The 25,041-nt window shown below is 41.1% G+C and overlaps 2 protein-coding genes across 4 annotated transcripts in view; one reads left to right on the top strand and one right to left on the bottom strand.

Moving 5' to 3' along the window:
* The window catches only part of CRYBG1 (crystallin beta-gamma domain containing 1), a 96,493-nt gene extending 84,294 nt beyond the window's left edge, over positions 1–12,199 (top strand). For both annotated transcript variants that reach the window (XM_080586952.1, XM_080586953.1), the window contains 5 exons: positions 1,066–1,205; positions 3,076–3,199; positions 4,482–4,640; positions 7,466–7,628; positions 10,479–12,199. In XM_080586952.1, the coding sequence (XP_080443078.1) occupies positions 1,066–1,205; positions 3,076–3,199; positions 4,482–4,640; positions 7,466–7,628; positions 10,479–10,567 (675 nt within the window). In that variant the 3' untranslated portion in view covers positions 10,568–12,199. The remainder of the gene's footprint in view (positions 1–1,065; positions 1,206–3,075; positions 3,200–4,481; positions 4,641–7,465; positions 7,629–10,478) is intronic.
* A 1,148-nt stretch (positions 12,200–13,347) lies between these two features.
* The window catches only part of RTN4IP1 (reticulon 4 interacting protein 1), a gene marked incomplete at its 5' end in the record, with an annotated part of 22,074 nt that continues 10,380 nt past the window's right edge, over positions 13,348–25,041 (bottom strand). For both annotated transcript variants that reach the window (XM_080586990.1, XM_080586991.1), the window contains 3 exons: positions 13,348–13,480; positions 22,307–22,399; positions 23,746–23,929. In XM_080586990.1, coding sequence (XP_080443116.1) covers positions 13,364–13,480; positions 22,307–22,399; positions 23,746–23,929 — 394 coding nt within the window. In that variant the 3' untranslated portion in view covers positions 13,348–13,363. The remainder of the gene's footprint in view (positions 13,481–22,306; positions 22,400–23,745; positions 23,930–25,041) is intronic.

The raw sequence follows: 25,041 nt of genomic DNA, 5'->3' as shown, positions 1-25,041 counted from the left end.
GCCTCTGCATGGCCTGTTTCCATGCCTGAGGCCAGTTGTGAGTCTAAGACCTTGCTTCACATTGGGTGTTCCTGATCCAGTTGATGTGTTTCAAGCATGCCGAAAACATGCCAGCAGTTTGGAGCTCTTCTGGCTATGCCATTGGATTTACTCAGTTGTGACTGGAAGACTTGTGAGAAAGAAATGACCCTGCCACTCCCTATCTATGACTGTAAATTGTGACACCAGGACACTCAAGCTTAATTAATTTTACCCTGAGGGATTTCAAACCCTTACCTCCCAACTTCAAAGTAAGGGCCTTAATTGTGAGAGTCTGTTTCCAATCCACTACAGATACTTGCCACACAGAAAAGAACCCCAGGTTCGTTATCCAGAAGGCACTTAAAATGGATTCATTCAGTGATACGGGGAGTTTCATGTGGATAGGACCCCTCTGAAACCAGAAGCATGTTGACAAAGAGGGAGAAGAATCATCACCCCTGAGCCATTGGGAAGATTCAGATGTTAGTTTTTGCCTGAGTCATGAATTTCACCTCAGAAGTATGAATCTTAAAGCTTTTGTCTAGCGAGAGATTTATATGGCATAGCCTACTATAAAAGTTAAAAATGAAAGCTGCAATAGGCAGTGTTGACAAGGCTGTCATCATTTGAAGGTGTAGAAATCAGTATTAGTTGACTGTGTTTTCAGAGCTGAAGTTGAAAATTCCTACAGTGAATGGAAGTTAGTGCAGTGGGAAAGGGATACTGCATTAATTCAAATGTGTTTTAAAATATAATTAAGATATGCAAGAATTGATCATGGAGACATTTGTATGTGTCGTCATAACGAAGTCTTATGTTGAATAGAAGAAGACTCCTTGTGTGTTTTGTATAAGGTCTTTTTGTGACATTTTTGTTAGTTTCCTTTAAGTAATCTATTGAAGAGCAAAAGTATTTTTTAGGGTCTTTGAGCTGAAACAATCGAGCAGAAAACTCTAATATAAAAGGGTTGCGTGGAGAAATGATGTTCACAGTCACCATTTGGACTTTTAATATCGTATAGAAATGCTCATCTTCTTTTTACAGGAGCTGTCTGAGCCATGCATAGCTCTTTTTGAAAAGGTGCATTTCCAAGGAAAGAAAATCGAATTCAGTACAGAAATCTTAAATCTGCAGTTCCTGGGATATAATCCTCGAATAGCTTCAGTTCAAGTCCTTGGTGGCATGTAAGTTCAAAAACTCTTCTTGATTCTTTAGAATTATGTGCTCACTCCATAGAAAAAAAAACAGGTGTTAGAAACTAAGACAAATAAAATTGGAATAAGATAATGTGCTCAGTGCATTAATGCGCATCATACTTACAGAAACTTACTCTCCTCCTGTTTCTACAACATGTTATTACTCACAAGAAAGTGCCCTGTGCTTTTCTAAGAAGCTGCAATGAATTAGAATAAAGCTCACAAGGGAACTGGTCCTATCTCTCCTGCTGTGTTATAAAAGGTAGTTTGTATAGGTAGCAACCTTAAAAACAACTTCTGTGCTCTTGGTTTAGGTCTTTATCACACCAAATAATGCAGTTCATGATCTGTATCCTACATCATAAGTTCAAAATGTTTTAATAAGCTTTGTATTTATTCTTTTTCCTAGATGTTATGGACACTGATACTGACAGATGTTACATTATGATGTTATGGACACTGATCATGACTTGCCCTTTTTGGCATTAGTAATAATCCCTTTCAGTTCATGGAATTGAGTCAAACTTTTGGTTATATATTTATCAGTTAAACTCATAAGCAATATTAAAGCAGATTTGTTCTCTAAATTTACTGCAGAAAATCAAGTTAAGAAAACTATCTGTGATGTTTAAAAACTGTCTGGAAGTATTTTGAAAACTATTCTGCTAGCTTCTTTTAATACCTCGGCAGGTCTGTTAAATTTCTTTTCTTGTGTTTTTCTGATGCAAACCTTTACCTCCAGGATACTTGCTGTAAGTTTTTTCTAACTTGAAGAATCATGCTTCTTTTTTTCATGTTATGTTCATGTTGCTTCGCATTTAAATGTGTTCTTTTGAAGAGGTAAATTTCTGAAACACGTGCAAGAGAGATGCTGTTGGATAGCTTAGTGCTGCCCTCAAGTGGTTCATACCAGGTCTTCAGCACAAACCATTTTCTCCATCTGGATAAATGGGTCAAGGGTTTCCTTAGCTCACTGAACTGAAGTTTGAAACGTAAAGGTCTTGAGAAAAGCTGTGCAGAAGATGCATGCTCGATATTTTTGATTATATATTTTTTTTAGTTTTATGTTTTTGAGATTTTTGCATCTCTCACCATAACCACAATGTAGTTGATTCTCACTTTCCATAAGGGGAAATAACATGAAGTCAAACATCAGGTTGTTTCTGTGCCAAGAACATGGTTACCATGGTTCCAGGTAATGGAGTTGTGGATTGGGCATGCTTCCTGTCCAGTCAACATAAGTCTTTTTTGTTTGATCACTGTGAAGGTACAGATTATGATATGAAAATTTTGATTTCATTGTAGTAGTGTCAGCTGCTGGACTAGTTCCTGTTAGAATCACGGAATATTTTAGTTTAGTTTGGAAAGGACCTCTGGAGTTTATCTGGCTTTCGAGTGCCCTTGTTCCCAATGTCTCTCCCCATTTTGAGAGGGTCTTCTTAGTGAAGAGAGATCCCTTTGTAATTCTCTTAATTTCATATAGGGCGATAGATGTGTAGTAGGCCATGAAAAAGCTCCAAAATTAAGGTGAGCATGTTCCTGAAAGCAGATGAAATTTCAAATCTGTGTTCTTCCTTTAAGACAAGAAAATGTTTTATTTCATTCAGCTTGTAATTTTTAAATAACAAGACTTTAAAATGTGAAACCCAGTGTACCCATCTTAATGCTGTTGATCTAAATCAGAACGCGATTTTATTATTTTGAAGACCTGTTAAAAAGGAATATTCCATGGGTCGTTGGCTTAAATACTTAAAAACTACTATCTTTTGGGACAGGTTTCTGTTACATCTATTTATTGATTCTAAAGCAGGATTTGGCAGCAAAAGCATTGCTTTTTCTGTTTTTTCCCCCTTCATAGATGGATAATTTATGAGCATAGTAATTACAGGGGGCGTCAGATGTTTTTATCACCAAATGAAATTCCAGATTGGTATAAACTGAGTGGCTGTCGTCAGATAGGTTCTCTGAGACCTTTACTGCAGGTGAGTAGGCTCTGAAGGGAAGTTGTGAAGTACTGATTTATATTTAGTAATGGGGGGGAGGGGATATTATGCAGATGAAAGCAATATTAAAATCTCGATGCATGTCACAAGCTTCAGCAATGGCACTTGTATAAAGAAATCACTCTACAGTTTTGTTTTAGTAAAAGTTACTTGATTATGCTACATGGTTTTGCATTTCTACTGCTTAGACTGTTCATTAAGCATACTTTAAACCAAAATATTGAAGACCGCATGTAAGGATTGGCTAAATAATTTGAACTAACGAACAAATAATGGATATAACTACTTCATAAAAATTATTTTAAGTTGTTTTATAATTAACTCCCAAACTGGTCACTGGCATACTCTCTGTACTATCTACGTTATTTTTGGAGCAACAAGAATATTGGTCAATAATACTGGATTACTTCAATTAGTAGTGATAACATTGATTTCGGGGATGAAAAGTCCTTCTGTGCTTACTATGTAGCAGAACAATTTGCAAATCTAATGCAAAACTTCTCGTGTTGTTATTTTTGTGTTGCTCTAGAGACCAAGCGATTTGGTCCAAATGCTGTGGCAGTCCTCTGAGCTTTAACATTTGAAGTTCTTGCTGGGCTGTATTTTGTTGAGGAGACAACTTTTTATAACTCACAGATTATTTACACTGGTAACAAAGGCATTTGCTTACTGTCACAGAGTTGTCTTTGTATAGCCGTAAGCAGAGTTAGGAATAATGTATTTTGACTGCCCTGGCTGAGAGCTTGTCTAAACAGAAATGTGAATATGAAACAAGCCGCAGCATGAATGTGCACTGTAATACCTGCTGCCAGTGACATAAGCAGCACTGCACAAGTGCACCCTTTGTATAGATAGATGCTCTCAGACTTCACAGGAATTTAACACAGTAAAGTCGGTGCTGTTCTGAATTCAAAACTTTCTTAGCTTTCCACTGTGTGCTGATCCTAGTGTATAGGCAAGCTTAGAACTAAGTGTCTGAGCAGAATGGGAGATTATCAAAGCTTGACTTGTCTTAGACAGTTAAGGATAATAGATAAAATTCTCAAATAAATAAGTAATAAAAGTAAATAAATAAAAAATAAGTAATAAATAATAAAATTTTCAAACAGAAAAGTTAAGCTGTGTGAAAGAAAATCACCAGGCTTAGAACTGAGTAGCAACTGCTCTGAAGTTAACCAGAGCAGGATGTGTTCTGCAATAAAGAGATTGTGGTTAGAGTTCTGGTTTTGTTTGTTTATTTATTTATTTATTTTCTCTGCAGAAACGTGTGTACTTCAGGCTCCGTAACAAGGAAACAGGGAAATTCGTGTCAACGGATGGAAATTTAGACAACTTGAATCTTCTCAGAATACAGGTTGCAGAAGATACAGACTCAGAAGATCAAATCTGGGTTTATCAGGATGGATTCATAAGATGCCGGGTAGGGTTCAAGTTCAATGTGAATTATCTCTTTTGCTCTTCAGTAACAGGACTCACTGAATTCAATTGTTACTGTATCATTGTATTATCTTAATTTTTCTAGGTTTATTCCATTACAGCTGTAGAACTTTTTTTTTTTAAATGGAGTTTTTGGTTGTTCTTGTTTGGCATGTTTTTTTGTTTTGATTTGCATTGACCTCTGGCTTTTTCAGGTGACATAAACTAGTTGTATGATACCTTTGTTTGATGTAACAGAAATTTTGAGACTTTAGTTCTGATTTACTTTTACCGAAAAGAACTATAGCTTTATAAACACAGTCAACACTGGAAGATCATTGTTGTGCTTTTCACAAGCTCCTACTTTCTCCATGGTGAAAATACCAGTTATAAAAGTTATAAAAGCTAGGGAGACATTTTAAAATGCAGAACCTTCCTGATAATCTTTTGAACTACACATACCTGTAGGTGTACTTTGTGGTGGGTAGATTAGTCTGCTGTAGGTTATATCCTCTTCTGCATTCAGTAAGCTTAAAGATCAAATCCTACTTTTTCCTCTCCGTTGCTCGTAATTCCGTATTTGCCAAATTCTACCCTTTTTCTATTCCTCCATGCAACTTTCCAAATGAGGTCCTACTTTTCTCACAGTCCATAAAACTAATCATGTGTGAATTGTCATTGAGGTGAGCAGAGGTATTTGCAGTTCATAATGTTTAAGCGTGAACAGTCTTAGGTAGGGATGCAGGCCAAAGAAAATTAAGTTACTTTAATACTGTTAAACAGCTTGACTGCAAAGAATCATGTGAACTTTTTCTATAGGATTGTATAACTTCAAAGGAGAGGTTTATAACCACGTCATCTATGCTGGAGGGAAGAATCTTGCTGTTAATAAGCTAAGGCATTGTTTGGACATGTTTACAGGACACAGGCAGTGGTGAAAGGGATTTATGCAGACAGTGAAATGGTGCTCAGTAAGCTAAAAGCTTTAATATCACATACAAAAAAGCTTCTGTCGTGATGGTCTCTCTCAAACATTTTGTTGGAAATAGTATATTCATATCGCAACAGTGTGATGTGATATGATTGTGGGTAAATGCTCTTTGGTTTCCTTTCGCTGTCGATGTAGTCCATAGTGTCGTTTTGCTGTGCACAGAAAATACGCGGCTTGTGATGTATGGCAGTCCTGTTAGCTGAGCATGGAGTGCAGGATGGCAATGTTGATCTTAAATCACTGAACTCTTACAGAGTTCTGCCATCTCTCTGTTGAATGGCAGAAAAATCTTCATATTTTGCACAAACAGGTGGTTTTTACCACATTTCAGAAAAAATTAAGCTCATGGGAGGGTAGGTGCATGCACACAGGCAGACACAGATCATTGGAAGAACTTCTGCCTTTGTGTCTGGAAGTTAGATCATCTTACTGACTTGGGGTCGCTGTATCTTGAGGTGTGCCTGATGTTTTTAGGTAGGTGGGATAACCAAGTAAGTAGGATATCAAAATCATTCATCTCATCTGTTAGAATCAGATATGAATAGCAGGGAAGAATTCGGGTCTCCTCACTCATGATGAGTTTCTTAGAGATGCATGAAGTAGGCAGCTCACGAACCTTTGTAAGGTGCAAGCTTTGAGTCCTCCAGGTAGAGAAAATTTCTAGATACAGATGAGAACTAAATTGACTTACTTTATGGCTGTATTTCAATTCTAGGTTGTGACAGTAGGAAGTTCTGCTCTCTCAAAACTGTGTATTTAATAATTTAGGGCCATACTGACAATGGCACTTGGATGTTTAAAACTGCCACTAAAGTCAATTCAGAAGTTAAAAGAAGCCTTGAAGATCCCAGTTCCCATAAAATAATTCACTACAATTTACTACTAATACAGCCTTAACATTCTTGTCAAGGAAGCTTGATTTTTGCCAGTATTTTTTTAGCCAATAAAGAAATCTGCAGAGTTCTGACATCCAGTAGCACAGATGCCTCGGAAAAGAATCACAGAACAAAGAATGAAATACCACTGTGATGTTCTCTGAAATTGAGACAGTTTACACAGTGCCCAGTTTTGTCCTTTCTCTACCTCAAAAGGTTATTGCAGAACTAGAAAAGATTAAAGAAAAACGACAACAACAACAACAAAAAGATTAAAGGAGACGGATTGCCTCCATGTGAGGAAGAGACTAAGTACCTATGACTGCAAGGAGCGTGGACAAGCCATCCCTTAAAATAAGGGGCGGTGCAGCAAGGAGACCATCAAATAAAGCCCGTAGCTGTGTATCAAAGAAATGATTTTTTTTTTTTTATAGCAGTAGCAAAGATGTAGAACTATTTGCTATAGAAAGGTTATGATACGGAAGAGTGTATGTGTAAAAGGGTTACGTTGATCTCAGTGAGTAGTGAATGACTCGTACATGGGACAGAAAACGTCCAGGTATTAAAGATACCGGCTCTGCACGGAAAAGTCTCTGGGCTAGAAATTGCTGCAGACAGGGAGAGTACAGCAGGAATACATAACATACAAGAACAGAGTGAATGTAATCTTCCATAGCATCTGTTATTGGCCACTGCTAGAGGCAGGTGCTAATTGCACCTTTTGATCTGATACAACATGGTTATTTGAATATTCTTATGTAGTGGAGAGTGTCAGCAGAAACAGGAACAAAAGGAAAAATAAATAGTCTGGAGTTTAGGGGAAAAATACATTCCTTTAGGGGAAAGTAGTTCTTAGATTCTGTTCTCGCCTGCTTACATCCCTCCCTCCTATCTGGTTAAAAACCAGTGGATATTAGAAGTAAGGGCTCTTGAGTAATTGCTGTTGCCTTTCTGATTATATAGATGGCAGAAGATTGCTGCTTGACAATTGTTGGAAATCTTATAACTCCTGGCTCTAAACTCGGTCTGTCATTTGAGCGGAATGAAGACAAACAATATTGGCATATTAGTCCTGATGGCAGGATTTACAGCAAGATGAAGCCTAAGCTGGTTTTAGATATCAAAGGTAAGCAAATGTGTTATCTCATTACATTGTGTCTTAATTACATGGTATTTACAGTGGGATAGGCACTAAACGTGCCTATAAATTAAGGATGGTGTTAGAGCTACTTTAATCTAGGATCAGAAAAGACTCGATTAGCTAGTCTGACCTCCTGAATTATACAGGCCCTAGGACTTCCTCTCATTTTTCCTACACAGAGTTTAGTAACTCACAGTACTTGCTTATCTTGTATTCCTGGTGTCCACTCAGTGTAGATATCCTCAGTTAATTTTACTTGGCACTGGGTGATGTGAATATAATTAAATTATTGAAAAATGCTGAAGCTAGGTTTCTCTTACCCAGCTTTTCATTAACTTTAATTTGTGTAGAGCAAATTTTCGTATATAGTAGTTGCAGATGCAATAGCCAAGGGATATTAGGAAAGCAAAGGCAGGCTTGTACGCTGATGTGATTAGATGCAAAAAGTTTTTTTGTTTGTTCATTAATGGCTATACCTTTATTGTCAACATCAGATTCTGTCGTAGCAGCCTAGTGTCTGTGTGCACTTGATGCGTGTTCTGCTGTAGCTGTTGTCACAGCAATTTGCTTCATGTAGATATTGCTTCTGAACTGCGTTGGCTTTCATAATTTCATAGGTCTGATAAAGCAGCCAATGGAACGATTAGCAGAATTATGATGAGATGTTCCTACCTAACTCTGCTTTTTGGGGAGAGTAATCATTTCCTATAGCTGTTAATTTTTTAGCAATTTTAATATTAATTTTGGATTGATGCTGTGACATTAGCTATAACAATTACAAAAGAAAAAAACAAACAACAGGAACAAAACACAACAGAAAATTACCAGAGTCAACAGTCAGCACTTTGGGACTAACAGGGACAGGACTGGCAGAACTGTGAGACAAGGGCTGTATGATGTCTGACTGTGATACAACACTGACACTAATACTTATGAATTCTCTTTACTGCCATATAAAGCTAGTGACGATTAATTTTAGATTTATCAGAAAGACTCCAGTTCAAAGGAGAGTCTGGATTCACAGTGATTCTGCATGAATTTTTTTTAAAGTCAGTTCTGAGTTGCACCAAAAAGCAGGAGTAGTGCTGCACCGACTTGTCTTCGGTTAATCACGTTAAAAGCACGTTACACATTCCGCACTAATTGAAGGACTTCGCAATGGGTAGGTCTGATGATGAAAGTACGGATGCATTCAGCAGAGTTACGTAGGAACCTAATTTTATGTAGGATCATAATTTTGCTAATCATTCCATTTAGCTTTTATGTGAGAAAGTGTAGTAGGAACTTTATCTGTTTCTGCCAATTTTGCTGATCCATTCTTGACCGCAAACTGAGCTTTGATGAATTCTTCACCAAATGAATGTGTTCGACCGTGCGTTACCAATGCCACCTTGTGGATACTCGGCATCGTGCAGTGGCTTGCCCAGAGCACGGCTCCATCAAAGGAACCTGGCGCTCCACTGAAAGGAATCTTATCTTTTCCCTTTATTACCTGTTTATAGTCTACCAGATACTGCTTACAACGGGCTGTTTGCCCTCGCAGTGATAACTGAGCTACATAACTAACATTTTTTATAGCTGCTGGTTAAAGTGTTTTCCTGTTCCTGAAGAGCTTTCAAATATTTCTGCCATGTATCTCTACTGCTGTTTAATAATTTGTTGGTGATGGGAAGGAGGCAAATCATGTTGGTGTTAACCTTCTCAGAGACCCTTCGTGATTTGGGATGGTGATGTTTTTGGAATCCTCCCCCAGATCCCTAAAGGGGAGATCAGCTAAGGTGCCCGAGGTGGCATTTCCTTCACACAGAAGAGCTGCTATTAAATGTGCTTGACCAAGTAGGACTCTCAGTACTTAGGATACGTCTCTGGAATCTGCTGTAATCTGTATTTGTGATGCTCAGAGCAGGCTTTCAGCTGCCGGGCACATCCTTTGCTCATTCTGGGAAGGTCAGGCTATAGGGAGGCACGGGAGAGAAGGTGCAGAAGGAAGGAGGGTGTCTGTGGCAGTGTCCTGGTGTTCTGTGTAGACGGCTGCCTCAGTGACAACAGTGCCTGCTACTGCAGGTGTGCCGCACTACGTGCAAGATGTATGCACCTCATGCAGTACGTACTAGATCAAAAAAGGTCACCTCTGACTTTCAGTTCTAGCTTAACATTCCTTTGCTTCTGAGTTGAAGTCAGAATACTAACAGCGCTCTCCTACTGGAACATGTTTGGCATTGCATAAAATGAGTAAATTAAGACCATCAAAAATATGTATTTTGCGTTCAGGTATGCTCAGCTACCAGTGGAAACAGCTGGGCATTGGGTGATGGTCTGCGTACAGCAACTTGTGATGCAGCTGGTCACAATGCAGGGTTACAGTGGTTACCCTTACATGAGTACCAGGCCTCATCCCTCGGCTTATTCTGTATTTATTTTTTTGTATGGTTTTGCTCATACTGCCTGTTAACAGCAGGACTTCTTTCATGGTGCAAACATCATCTTTAGAGCAAAGCGACAACTGTTGTGGGGAAACCGAACTTTGACTTTTGGGAAGCGGCAGTCTTAACAGAGTTAGACCTGACAGTATTAGTGGTTTCTTCCCTTCTTGTTCAGGCTGAAGAGGCTGAAGTGCTGACTTTCTGAAGGGGGGGGGTGGAGAGGAGCAGGCAGGCCTCCCTGTTTCAAAAGAAATGCCAAAAGCAGGCGGTGATGAAAATTAGTTTGTTTTTATAGTGCCTCGGGGAGAGGGAGAAACTGTCTGCATCAGCACTTAGAACAGCCCTGAAACCAAGAGTACGATCTGCCTCTTATTCCAAAGACAGACTACGCTTTTTGAATTTTCCTTTGCAGGGGGCACACAATACGATCGCGATCATGTTGTTGTCAACACTGTCAACGAAGAAAGGTTAACGCAGTGCTGGGAACCACTCATTGTGTAACTCCAAACGAGCAGCGATGACGTGCGGATCGGGCGCTATTCTGGACACTAGAATCGGCACTGCCATCCTTGAAGGATGCAGGATCAACAACGAGAGCTCTGTCTTTTCTTTGCAGTTAAAAAGAACAAGCAACAGAATGACTTCACACCTCTCTAGCTAAGATTATTAACCCCACGAAAGCTTGAGTATCTCTCAACCTTTTTTTCAATCATCACAATGCAAAGTGAGATGGAGAATGGTGGCGTGCCTCAGGCGAGTGTGGAAGAACTAAAGGTGGGAGAGACCCCACAATTACAATCATGTCAGGGAGCAGTTAATCCAGAATAGTCAATAAGTGTAATTTTAAATTATTTTTAAAGTTTCTTTTTTTAACTGAGAGAAGGGCTAAAAAAAAATAATTAAAGCTTATTTTATAAAGGACAGGAGTGCAATGTGTATGTGGGTATAGCAACTTAGGCCTATGGGCTGTAGTATAGAGGAATATTCACTACTGAAAATTAATATATTTGTTTCACTGGAACAAACTTATGTTTACTGAAAGCTTAAAGACTTCTAGCACACAGCAAATCCAAAGAATTTTTAACATGTGCCTTCAAATCTTTGCTAATAGTATGCTAAAATAGTAAGTCCTAAATTAAGAAAAAAAAATAATTTTCTCATGTAGAGAGAAGATATAAATGAGTAGATGTTTTTTAGAAAAATACAGGGCTGACAAAATAATTTATAAGAATGTGAAGAACTTGCCTGCCCGCTTTCTAGGCTGCCTGATTTTTTGTTACAAGTGTTTTACTTCTTTGCCAAGTCAAATTTTTACCTTTTAAAACAGCTCCAGTAAATGCAGTCTTCCTGAACTCTAGAATCATTTACCGTATAGGGAAAAAAAAAAAAGAGTTCTTAAGGAAACTGTCATTAAACATGACTGCAAAAGCATCTAAGCACAGTGGTTATTACGCTTCTTAGCCACCACCTTTTGGCCTGTGCTCTGGCTTACTGTGGAGAATGCCAGTCCCTGCTGTGCTGGGTAGTGTTGGAGAGTGCCTGCGGTGTGCTGCTGGCTCCCAGTCTCTGCTGGGCAGGAACCCTCAGACCGCCGAGCTTGGATACTTGTCATGGGTACAGGGGCAGCGCCTGCTCAAAGTTAAGCATTGCAGGTGTAGTAAAGAACTTGTGGCAAGTGAGAGATACTCGGTGGCTCCTGGACGTTCTTCTGTTGCCCTGTGCTGAACCCGTGTTTGTTAGTTTTCCTTAGTAATGTTGACAGAAAAGTAAAATACGAAGAAACTTTTGTACACGCTGCTGTGTTTTGTTCTGGCTTGGACCAGTGTTACTACATGCTGCTCCTAGGAGCATCAGGCCTTTGTCTAGCATAAGTCTGTTTGAAAGTAACGCTTTCATGACTATTGTGTTGCCTCAAAGGATACTGGTGCTTTCATTGTTACCACCACAGAGGAAGAGCTTCACCAATTCTCTTTCTTTTGTACAGAAGTTTTGTTCCTTCTCGTGTGTTGCTTTTAGTTCTTCATAGAAAATGTGTTATTGGTTCCAAGCAGTGGCACTTTGTCATATGGATGTGCTCTGGCTATATATATAATATAGCATTTCATAAATAAATAAAAGTTAGGTAATACTTCATTGAAATTATTTTTAAGTTAAAAAACTAATATTCAACAGTTTTGCTTCTGGCTCTTGCTTTTCTCTGGCTGTAATCATTCTGCTGCAGCTGCCTACCGAGGCATGAATACACGGTGGGGAATAGCTGCGGGCTCTGAGGAAGGAAGGGCTGCCTCTCTTACACAAACAGGTGCTCAGTGCACTTGCAGATGGGGCTGCAGATCGCATGGCTGCTGCTTCTGTCCCCCGGTAGAAGCACTGCGTGACGTGGTTTTTCCACCGTCATCGCTGCACCACATGAATTGTGCAGGTCCCAACTAAGAGGTTACCGCTTCCCCTTGATCTGCCTGCACAGCTGCACGGAATTAACTCCCATCTCTGACAAGAAGGTAAGTTTAGAAACAGACCCGTGACCACATACCCCTCAAACGCTTCAGCTCTACCAGCAGTGATAGGGGGCACGGAAGGAACGGGGTCTGACTACTGACAAAATCATGTCTACCATACCCCTGTGAACACTGCAGTCAGCTGAATCTGTACCGTGAGGCAGACCACGAGAATAGTTATCGGTTACAGACTGATTTTGTTCCATGCTTCTACTCAGATTAATTAAGTCATGAGAGGTTTGGTCCAAGTACATCAAGCCTGAAGTACAGTCCTGAGACAGCAACAAGGCTACTTCATACGGGAGCTTATATGGATGAATGGGACAGATTATTAATATATATTACTATATATATGAACAAAGGTGAACGGAACTGAGGAAATGGGGGAAAAAAAGACAACACAAGTTTCATACGGACAATCAAACGAAAGTCTCACCATTTCAGTATTTAGCTGAAAACACCTAGAAAACAAAAGCTCCAACGACCTACAACTTGAAAGTGCTGCTGTGCTCCTCATGTCCCAAGAGTGAGGAATGTCCTGCAACAGTCACAACTACATTTGCAACATGTTTTTCATGTAGAAACACCTGAAGAGGCAGTATTTCTGGTCTGTGTATTAACAGTTAGTAACAAAGTATGAAGGAAGCAGAGACTTTTCTAAAAGGAGGTGATTTTTTTTAAAAACGATGCATCCTTTAAGAGCTTTGTAAGAAAAAAACAGTTGCTACAAACCACTTCATGTTCAAGTGTCATTTACCAGTTAAGTATGACTGAAGGCAGTGCAATGATTAGAGATATTTTATTTTTTACTAACAACATTGATCACCGTTTTTCCACGTGCATGTCCTTCCTCCAATTTCAGAAAGGCCTTGGGAACTTCAGAAAAAGGGAAGACTTGATCGATAACTGGTTGAATCTGCAGAATAAAGTGTCACTCCATTAGGAATAAAATAACATACCTGTAGCACATTCACACTTCAAAACTGTATAAAGAAAGGGGAAGGTTTCTCTATAGTATCTAGGGCAGAAGTTGCTTGATATAGTCAGTAGCTTTTAACTTATTTCCCACGCCCCCCCTCTCTGCCAAAGTTTTGAAACATCTTTAGTAGCACAGATCAGAGCCCCACCCTGGGACTCTGAAGTCACCATGCAAGGCTTTAAACTCGTATTTCTGTAATGGTTTTCTTGTTAAACCCAAGAATTTTCGAAGGGTCAGATGTTTTAAAGACACCTGTGAAGCTAGTGCCCATCTGCATCAGTACGTGCCTTGGTATCTTCAAAAGACCTGGCCACAAATTAAGTACAAAAAAAAAGTACACCAATGTTTATTGCTGAATCATTCAGATACACTTGAAAACTCAGCCACTGTGTACTCCAGTGGGCATAGATCATTAAGCCCAGATTGCATCAATTGCTATTTTGGCATTAATTTTGTAGAGTAGCTTTCTGGATTGTTTTAGCGCAATCTCTAATAATGAAGGTGAAACTACCATAGTCGCTGTGCCCATCATTGACTAAGGAGCCAGAAAACCCTACCAGCGTTTTCTTTAGATACCACAGTACGCCCGCAGAGGGAGAAGAAATCCCAGCTGCTGCTGAAGAATATTTGTCACTGCCAGTCCAAGAGAAGAGACTGTCATCACGTTCTGAGTCATCCTTCCAGAGGCAACGTAAGCCCTGTATACAGAACTGCCTCCCGTACATCCTCCCACAGCCCCTACCCACAGCTGGGTTTCTTACCTCGGACCCCCTAAGATCAGCCCAGCGCATGCTCTTGCTTTGATCCGCTGATCCTAATCCTCTTACCAGAGGAACACATTAATGCTAGATGGGTGTGCAGCTAGCTCTTCTGAGCACCCAGCACTCCCCTGGCTGTGCAACAAATGCAATCTAGTAGTTGTCTATGCTCATAGTGCCTCCTGTCTGGTCATTTTCCTTGAAGTCCACTTACTGCACTAGAACAGCTGCTATTTTTGGTTATATAACGGTATTCCACAACAACAATCAACCTGTGATACTGCAATGCCTCCTAATTTGATTTCTAGGATTTTCCTTTTTATTCCATCAACACATGCATAGCAGTAATGTCCAACTTCACGTGACAGAACAGTAGGAAGGAGTGAAGCCCTCCAAAGAAAAAGTCAGAATTAGCACCTGATTCCTGAAGGATGCAACTGTGCAAGTCTATTCACCTCGTGCCTCAAATCTGCCATGCTGCAGGGCACAAGGCTGGGAAGTTTCTTCCCCTTGTTCAGCCACACCACTCTCCACAGCCAGCCCGTTAACAAAGTGCGCAGGAACAAGCAGCAGAGGAGCCAGAAAGATGCTGTTTAACACTTGCTGTTGCTCAACTGGAGAATAAATGGGGGGGCGGCTGACTAAGTTCAAGACAAAATCCCGTTCAGGCAGCGTACAGCACAGAGTATGTCATCTACGCCTCAGCAGAGTCAGGGACAGGGCCCCCTGGCAGCAAAAACACTTGGATGAGATAATGTCTTTGGGTAAGCTGAGCATCTGAGTGAACGGCAGCTGCTGCTGCCGTGACAATCAGCAGGAGGCACTTGCTGCTCGGCAGGGACTGTTCGGAAGAAGACCGACCCTTCCCTTCATAACCTTGTGGAGCCGTGCACGAGTGCAGTGCCTGTACAAGCAGTTATTGTCACTGGCAGCTAACAAAGCCGCGCTTCACTTCAGAAAAAGAATCCAGGACCTCAGCCTACTGGGGCATGCACGCAGACGGCCCTTGCAGGGGGGGAGGCTTGGTTTCAGACACATTCAGGAACTGAGGAAAAAGACACGACCATTCAACTTCAGTGTTCTGCTACCTGCAGTCATTTACTGTGGGCTGCAGCTTATAACCCAGAGAGCACTCTGCGTGCTAGGCAGAGGTCAGAGCACCACATCTGAAAAGTGGTGACACAGGGATTCAGAGGCACCCCGAATTCAGCCCAGCAGTTCAAAACACCGTGTGCACTGCAGCCACCAAACCCTGACAGCCCATCTGCTACGTTGATGTAACCCCTAGTGCCATTTAACTGCTGGCTGTAGGCAATGCTATAGAGAGACATGAATACTCAATTGATGATCCCGACAATCTAGAGCATTAAACATTTTATCTGGCTGGCTGCTCGGTCCCATTGTTTGAATAACCCTGAAAGGGCTGACCGTGTTGCAGCACAGTGATTCACTCAGCCTTTACCATAATCCCCTGACTAAGATAAAATTTCTTCCTGTGAGCAGACAAACAAGTAGGGAAGCGTCTGCTGTTTGTTGAATGTGCGATAAAAAATGGAGATTAACTGGATAATAAAAACACTGCCTATTTACAGCCACACATCAGTTCCTTGCCAGAGGACACCTATTTGGTCAGGGAAAAGGGATTAAACTAAAGTCTGGGAGAGAAAGGATTACACACACGCGCATTGAAATGTTTATCTGAAAACAGATTGGGACTGAAAGGTGTTTTCTTCCTCTTCATTCTCTCTGATGTAGAACATACTATAGGAATAAACCTTAGGTCTCTTGAAACAAACTCACGTGCTTCGAAAAACAGAGTAATTGCTGATGCTGATTAAGGCTATCCTACATAGACAACCGATGTGGTATCACGCCCAATCCCTCTGTGAACATAGCAGGCTGTGAGCAGACCTTGCAGGAGCCGACTGGTCAGCAGAAACGCTGCACCTAATGGCAAAGTCAAGCCCACCCTTGGAGGTCTCCATTTCTGTGCTAGCAAGGCCCCAGCTGGAATTAATTAGGAGGGGAAAAGCAACAAAGCATGAAGGGAATGACCAAGGCTTTGACCCTCGTTATTAACAAAGTTGCTCGTCAGTTTGGAGCTGCTTCCTGCCGCTGGAGGGGGACCTAGAGCCTTGAACTTAGAGGAGAGAAAAACCAACCCCCAGAGACCCACAGAGCAAGGTTAGCTCAGAAACAAAAAGACAGAAGTCCTCTGACTCCAAGGGCAATGACGGAGCATTGGCTCTTCCCCAGGTTTGTGAAGGGCAGCCTTGCTCAGCAGTGTGCCTCCCTCCAGCTGCTGTCCCCCAGCACACGAGCTGTGCCTTGGCATGGCTCCGGTCACGGCCTGGGCGATGCGCTCCACTGGACCTCAACATCCTCCAGGGCGTCCCTTAACGGAAAAGGCCAGCCTGACGTTTTGACTTAACTGAGCAGGAAGGTAAAGAAATTACCTTGCCCAAACGTGGTACATGAGCCAAGGCATGAACGCAAAGGCTGATAACCTGCTTTGGCCTTCACGGAGTCTCCCTTCAATGTCAATGAGAGACCTGAATCGTCACAAAGAGCAGCCCCTGTCCTGTAACTAAACATTTAGTTACCTGTGCAATACTTCATTGCCATCTCATGGAAAAAAATGCTGAGCTCTGCTTCTGACAGAAACTGCTGTTCCTGGCATTTCTTCCCTTAGCTGAGCACGTCCTTCCCTAGCGTACTTTCAGTCCATGCTCTCTGGGTGTCAGCCCTACCCCTTGCTTCAGCCTTCCCTCCCACTAAAATGGTACACAGCGCATATGCTGAGCTCCATACCGCTTGCCTTCATTAGGTTTTAGGGTCAACACTCGCTGATGACAAAGATCAAAGGAGGTTCCTATCTTCTGGACCAGCTGACTCTGGTCACAAGTTTTAGGAGCAGTTTTACATGGAGCCAGTGCTGGGTTTGACTACACTGCACTGTAGAGAACACCCACCTGCACCCATGAGCACATTAAGGACACTGGGCATATTTGCACAAATGCTTAACGGAAGTAAAAACGAGCCAACACAGTTGTCACAGGCACCCATAAAGAGAATGGTGGTGAGGTGGTGCAGAGACAAAAGTGGAAGGCTGGTGCCCTGGGGTCTACTCCCACAGCCATCTTACCAACAACTGTATTACCAAACTTTGTTAGTTTTTCAAGCCAAGGTTCTTTAATATCAAACATTTAACAGTAGCCCAGAGTAACTCTGAGTACCAACTACAAGTATTAAAATACCAGAAGATAAATCCTAGTTAAGCAGGCTATGGTTCAAAGTGTAGAAGAGGTTTAAAAACCTCTAGTCCCTTACCTGGCCCTGGCAACAGCTTCTCCAGAATGCAATAAAGAGCAGTAAGAACCTGGAACAAGCCCAGGAGGGCGGTGCTTGCCGGCTTAGTCCAAGTTTAAATCAGCAGAAGCGAGGAAGACAATTCTAGGTCTAGTTACTACTGAGCTGTGCTGAAAAACCATTAACTAAAGGAAAAATTAACTCTCTTCTGGAAACCCCAAGCACACACATTCATAGTAGGTGTCCTGCTAATTATGCTGATAATTAAACTGATCTGGGGCAACACCACCATATGAATGAGACAGTACAGATTTTAGTGCAGTTGTATGAAATATAGAAAGCCATTTTATGTATTTTACAGATTTTATAAAAATATTCCCTTATGAATCTCATTAGCCTCAGCAAATTAAACTCACAACAGACACGAGCTGTCTTCTTGACCCTGTATTTCACTGTTTTGCTGGGCACAGCTCCCTTCTGTGCTAGGAGATGAGAGCCCAGAACACCGGTACTCACTTTCTACAAAATATACAATTACATCAGGCTCAGACAGCACATTTGATTAAATACCAGGTATCAGCTGAATTTTTTCCAGACCTCCTCATGGTTTATGTGAGCTCACATACTCAAATGCTGTTTCTCCAGTTTGCAAGATTTCCATTAGTCTTCCTCACAGACATTTTGTGACATAATCACACTCCACCTTCAAAAAGAGTACGAGCAAGCCACATCATTTGTAGGCAGAGAAGCAGATGCGGTTTAATAAAAATCACTGTTTTTTGTTGGCCATAATTAAATGCAGATAGAGGCTGCTTTCTGAAGAGACAGGACTGAACAGAGCCTTTGGCAACCCCTCCTTGGTTATCAACTCTGGCCTCTAGCCAACAACCCACCCTGGCAAGCAAAAGCACTGCAACAAGAAAACACAAAATTAAAGAAAAAGCTACAAGCTTTGCAATTCAGCATGGAGAAGGATGCTCAGTGGAATGAGCGTGTACAGCACTGCACTGGAAGAGGCACAGCAGGGCCAAAGAACAGCGAGCGTCCTGTCCTTCAATCCACAAAAGCAGGCCGCTAAGTCACACATCTAGCCTCTGTAGCAAAAAGTATACACAGTATCACACCCATGTTACACAAGTTACAAGCAATTGCTTTCCTTATGTGTGCCTGTGCTGTAACATTGATTTGGAAAGGCAACAATACAGAGGGTGATCCTCTCTTGATCTGAGACTTCTTCCTTTAGCCTTCCTTCTTTGAAATCAGACTAACCCACACTCTGCCATGGTCCAGCAAGGACTTAACAACCTACTTTCCCCTTACTACACTCATGAGTCTCTTGAGCCTGCCTTCCTCCACCAAGCTTTACAAAAGGCAAAGTAAGCGCTCAATTAAAAGTTACAGGTTTTCTACCAATTTCTGTAGTTAGATGAGGTTGATATATCTTCACCAGGGACTAAATGGCACAACTTCAGAAAGGAGCAAGAAGTTAAGCAGCAAAAATCGAGACTGTCAATGTCAAACCCACAACACTAATCACAAATGCATCAAACTAATCCCTAACAAGCCTTTCAGTGACAACACTGCCAGCAGAGACCAGTGACAATGCTTCAGCGAATGGCATGCCAGCAAATCTACGTCCTGAACCAAAGACTCTATTGATTTCAGCTGTCTTGAGCTGAGAACCTCGCAATTTGTAAGGAATGCTCTGCCATGGGAAGAGATCCCCAGCTCCTGACATTCATTTCATCAATTGATTTGGTGGACCCCATGTTAAGCCAATCCTTACTGGCTTGTAATTAACTGGCTGAGTTTAACCCACAGAAGAGACATCTCAACAGATATAAAAGTAGCCAGTATCTCTAAAATTGACGAGAAAATATTTGATTTTCTGCGCGCCCGCTGCCATTGCAACAGCTTCCTGGCCCATCAGTCTCACAACAGTCTCTTGGCAAGATGTTATGCTGCAAGGCAGAGAAAACAGCTCATAAGCTGAAAATGGTTTTACCATCCCCAGAACTGAGCTGATGTGCAGGTAAATTACAAAAAAGAAAATGATGCTTCTTCTTTGCCCTACCAGCTCATCAAATTCTTTCCTTCTGCTCCCCATTTAAAAAAGGCTGCTCAAAGAACTCTTCCTCATAGCTGGCATTTTGCAAATCTCTTGCTCCTTATTGCAAAAATCACCTGTGTGAAACCCAAGTACCTTCAAACAGAATACCCCCTTTGTGCCTGTTCTTCAGCCTTTGTGCCTATTCTGAAGGACACGGATTCCTTTTGCTTTCACAAAGGAAGATGATGGAACACATCAGAACTAAAAATCTGCGTTGGTGCAAGAGGACTAAAGAAAGAGAATGTGACAGATAGCTGCAGCTGCTTCAGGGGTATGCTCTTCAAAGCCTCACGTACTATAACATCATCTCTCTACACCATCAGCTCTTTGCAATTTCCTTCATTTAAATCCTCCCTCATGATTTATGCTGTCCTGAAAAATGCCTCTCTTTCAGAAGCTCTCCTATTCAGACATCACACAATCCCAAAATTAAGATGTTTGTAACAGAAGAAAGGAAAATTCACTGAAATTTCAACATAACCAAATCTGCAATACTCAAGTCTGTACTCACTCAAAACTAGGTCCCACTACATGAGCTCACTTTGTTGGCTTTCCCAAGTCTTCTTGCTACATTCTAACAGTTTATTTATTTTTTTTCCCCCTAAAATCCTCATTTATTTTACTCCAATTCAAACACAAAGATTTATTCATCACGTAGTTACAGGAAATTATGGTATGCTCCTTCCAACATCTCTCACCTCTCCTTTTTCCAAATACCTGCTCTTCTGGAGGGATGATCTGTCCATTTAAGAAAACTCTTGTGTCTTGACAATAAAACTCGGTCTTGCTAACATGTGTGTAAATGGAACACATCTGGGAGATACGAGACTGTTGACAACACGGGTGTTTACAATATTTTACAAAATTGAGGAAAATACTGGCAGAGCAATGACTATGCAGATAAACAGCCTGACATTATGACCTGTTCTAGCAGACCCAGAATAATAATTAAAAAAAAAAAACACAAGCAAACATCTTTATCCTCATGATCATCTTACAACAAAAAGTACATCAGGACATTCATGTATGTATGACGTACATTTTAAAAGGCATTACAATTCACCTGTCCAGATTATTAGGCAGACGAACACTGATTAAGCCCTATCTCTATTGCATAAACAGGTGTTTTCCAAGAGGCTTTCACAGGCATATTCTGCATTTCTGTTTTGCATACAAGCTAGGAGCTGAACACAAAACAAGTTGTGACTGGCTAAGAATCAGGACAAGTGGTAAGAACGAAGACAAGGACATTTCTGTTTCTTAGTCAATTATAATTTAGTGTGTGTTTGGGTGAGATCATAGGATGAGAAGCATCTTTCAGGGCTTCTTTCTAGACTATGGAATAAGGCCTTAGGCACTGCTCAAAGCGCAATGGAGAATTGTGTAAAACTAACCACAATCAACTTCACCACAGCTTATTTGCTGCTATAGCCTCTGTTTATGAGCAGGCAACTTTTTATGAAACACAGACTCTCCTCTGGCAGTATCAGCAGCACCCCAGTCACAACAGAGGGATAGGAGTGGCTGAATTCAGGATTTTCACTCTGACCAGCAGTGCTGGGAGGGAAATAGAAGCAAACAGGTCATAAAAGTATGACAGAAATGTATTTGCTGTTGTATGAAATTTGGGAACATAATGCATAGAGAAAAGGGAGATCAAAACTCAAAGTGTCTTCAAGAGTGCTAGATTTTTCTAAATACGCACAGCCCTTGAGCACAAGCTGGCCTGGCAGTTCACATACTGGAATTCCTAGCTGTCAGGGCAGACTCCACTTCCTCCTCTACTTAGGCACCACATAAAAAGATTACCAGCAATTGCCCATATTCTCTGCTCTAGAGATTTTGCCAACATGAAATCCTCCAGAAGAGAACGCTGCCAGGACCGACAGCACCACACGTTCCAAGGAACAGCTGATAAAGTGCTCACACACACATTTTGTACAAAGCTCATAAACCTGAAAAGATCAGAAAAGCACTAATCTGTCTGCCACTTCATGCCTCTCCCCCAAGTCCACTACTCTGAGATGCCCCCAAACCTTACCAACACTCGCAAGGTTTCAGGTGCTGAATCACCACAAACATTATACTCTGAATCACTGGGATATTTCAACACCACTTTGCCAACGCAGCTATGACCTGAAATACCCTGAATATTCTCATTCTGCACACATCAAGCGCAAGGCTCCTGATCATCCAGCTTAGGGAACTTTGCATATGCAGATATACGCACAGTCATGCTCATCCTGACCAAAAGAACAAAATGAGGCCTCTAAGAGAGTTTAATTTTCAACAGTTCATGCTAAATGACTCCCATTGGCACTAAACCCAATCACTGGACATTCTTTCCTTGTAACTTCCTGTGTTTTTAAAAAGGATAAGATGGAGAAGGAGAAGGCAGAACACCCTTAGGGATTATAAATATCTAAATTCATTGCTGAAGGCAGAAATTAGAAACTGTCACAAATCAATTGTTAACTAGTTTTCTTCACTGTGACTCATAACATTTTATTCCTCAACTGTGAATTACACCATTTTTGAGTCAAAGCAGTACCTCTCTCAGCACAAAACCACAAATAACTGACATACCTTTCCCGAATCAACTAGTTCTGCTATTTCATCCAAACTCGGGCCACTTGGCATAAAAAATGCCCACCGATAATGGACTCCTTTAAGGAGGTGCTGCAAGAAAAATCACAAATACATTTTAAAAATCATGAGAAGAAACAGAAGTGGGAACTAGAAGTAAGGACAGCAGCACTACAGAAACAACCTAAGGAAAAAAAAAAGAAAAAACACATAGAAATTATTTGCTAGTGTCTGAAAAAAAACATGTTACCTAAGCATATGGATTAAATGTACAGACAGAGATGTTGTATTACCACAATAGGATCAGGGTGAATTTTGTTTCCAATTGCACAAGTCAGCTAGTTGAGAAAAACAACGACCTTGTCTCCACAGCTAGAAATAGCATTATTTCTTACGTAACAGAGAAACGGTGCTCTATGTTCATGCACATTCAGAAAGTGGTTGAAATAAACCCTCCAATACCACCTCAGTGCCAGTGATTAAATGTTCCTCCATCACATCTGCCAAAGCCACCACCATCTGATGACAGATGGCAGCTCACGTGAAAAGCATTTTAGGAAGATCACACGAGCCCAAGTCAAGAGCACTTCCTCTGAGAAAGTTGTTACAGGTGTAAGAGTCTTCATCTACCAAAGAGAGTTGATTTTTAATAAATGGCATACAATGCTCCTCCGTCATGGAAACATGCAAAATGATAAATTATATTGTAGGATTTCTTTCCAGGCTTTTCATTTTATTTTTGAGCTTTCCTTTGAAAATATTGGTTCTGGACCTAGAATCTCATTCAACCGTTCCATCACAGGAAAACCATGGCAACAGCTTGAAAAGCATTCATTTGGAGAGCAAGTACACATGTTGAGAGAAGAAAGGGAAAAGTTCTAAAAAGCCTCGCTGAACTGGCCACTGGGAGAATGTTTTAAACTAGAAAAATCAATATCACCATCCAGACACATGAACACGAAAGAGATGAAAGACTTTTTAGCCACCCTCAACCACTTTTATTACTGGCTGGTGCTGGAATAGGATGAAGAGAATCAGTCATGGAACAATGTTTGAGAGAAACCCTGACCAGCCTAAAGCAAGTAGCAAAATCCCTCCCTCACTTCAATGAGGCAGGGATTTGTTCTGTTTACTATAAAACACTGGCTGTCAGCGGGACTCACTGGGAGGCCATATGGAAAAGGCTACAATGAAAAGCACAACAAGGAGTCAGAACTTCAAAGCACCCCAAACTACCACATACACCAATCAGTACCATCCCAAATATTTTTTTTTGGTGCAAGAAAGAAGGAAAGAATAAAAATGCACCTGTAGTTTAAAGATATATGAGGAAAATAAGGTAGATGCCTCCAGATGAACCACCTCACTAGAATCCAAGCCACAAAGGAAGCCGTGAGGACACAACAAAACATTCAAGTACGTAGGAGTTTGTCAAATACCTTTACAGTTTTGGAACCAATCGTGGCTCCTGTTTGCAACATGCCATCAGCTACTCCAAGTTTGTCCATGTTGATCAAGAAAGGTGTCACTAAGGTAACATATGTTGCTCCCGACCATTTCTTCAGGAGATCGAGAGCCCACTTCTCAGTGGATCCACCGACATTATCTAGGATGAAATCGAATCTGTAGACACGTAAAGAACAGGCTTAAAATCATGATATGGGGAAAATAATCATGATTAAAATAAGGCATATCAGAAATTGGATGTTACATTTCTACTTGTCATTGCAATACATTAAAACAATCTGCCCGCAAGACAGTAGCAAGAAAGTCTCAAGACTTCAACTAAATGCCAGTTTTACTGTAGAAAGGGAGTTAAAATTGCAGGTTATTGCCCGTTCACTGCACAGCAGATACAGGCTATTTAGATAATTAAACTGCCCTTCAACTCCAAAAAGCAGACTTTTAGATGCACAGATGCCCTCCTTCTAAAGCCCTCTAGAGCTTTTTCTCCCTTCATCCCTCCCGCTGAGACCACTGGAACAGGCTTGAGGTCTGGTCCTACCATTCAGTGATACGCTGCGTGCATCTAAACACTCGTCTGGACTCCTGCGCTGACCAGGAACATCTCCTGTTCATGCTGCCTTCACATGGAAGTCAGTTGTGGTGGCCAAAGTTACATAAAAAAATTAATCAACTGACATTTCATCTCCACTAACAGCTCTCTTCTCTGCATCTACCTATTTGAAGTGGAACCTAACAATGCAAACCTAACAAACCTTCTCTTAACGGAACAGGTATACGCAGCCTCTGGCAACAAGCCACAGTTTCAGCATTCATTCTCATCTATCCCAGCACGCGAACCTGTAAAGGCTGAATACGGCAACTGGGAACTATGCACCTATTCTGTTAGGTGCACAGCTCATTCTCATCCGTAAATGCCCAGCAACCTCCAGGTTGGACTAGAAACACATCGTGTGTACACATATATCTCGTTTAACTAACCCACAAACATGAGGAAAAATCCTTTATGCAAATAAATGGAAAAGTTCTTATCTCTGGAAAGATTCCTGCCTGTCTTCCAGGGGTGTGATTTCATGTTATTGTTCAGTCAACCTGACAGCTGTCAGCAAAAGAGCAATTAAACCAGGGAAAACTAATGCCCCAGAAAAAAAGCAGCTTGCCATGGAGCCTGAAGAGTCAGTACAACTGAAAGGTTGTAGGCCCATCCCCGACAGTACACGTGACCGATGGCCTTGGCTGTACTGTAAAACTGCACCCTGATAAAGTGCTGT

This window comes from Anser brachyrhynchus (assembly GCF_964034855.1).
Source record: "Anser brachyrhynchus genome assembly, chromosome: 3".
NCBI lineage: Eukaryota > Metazoa > Chordata > Aves > Anseriformes > Anatidae > Anser > Anser brachyrhynchus.
This window is presented reverse-complemented; position numbering and strand designations above follow the sequence as displayed.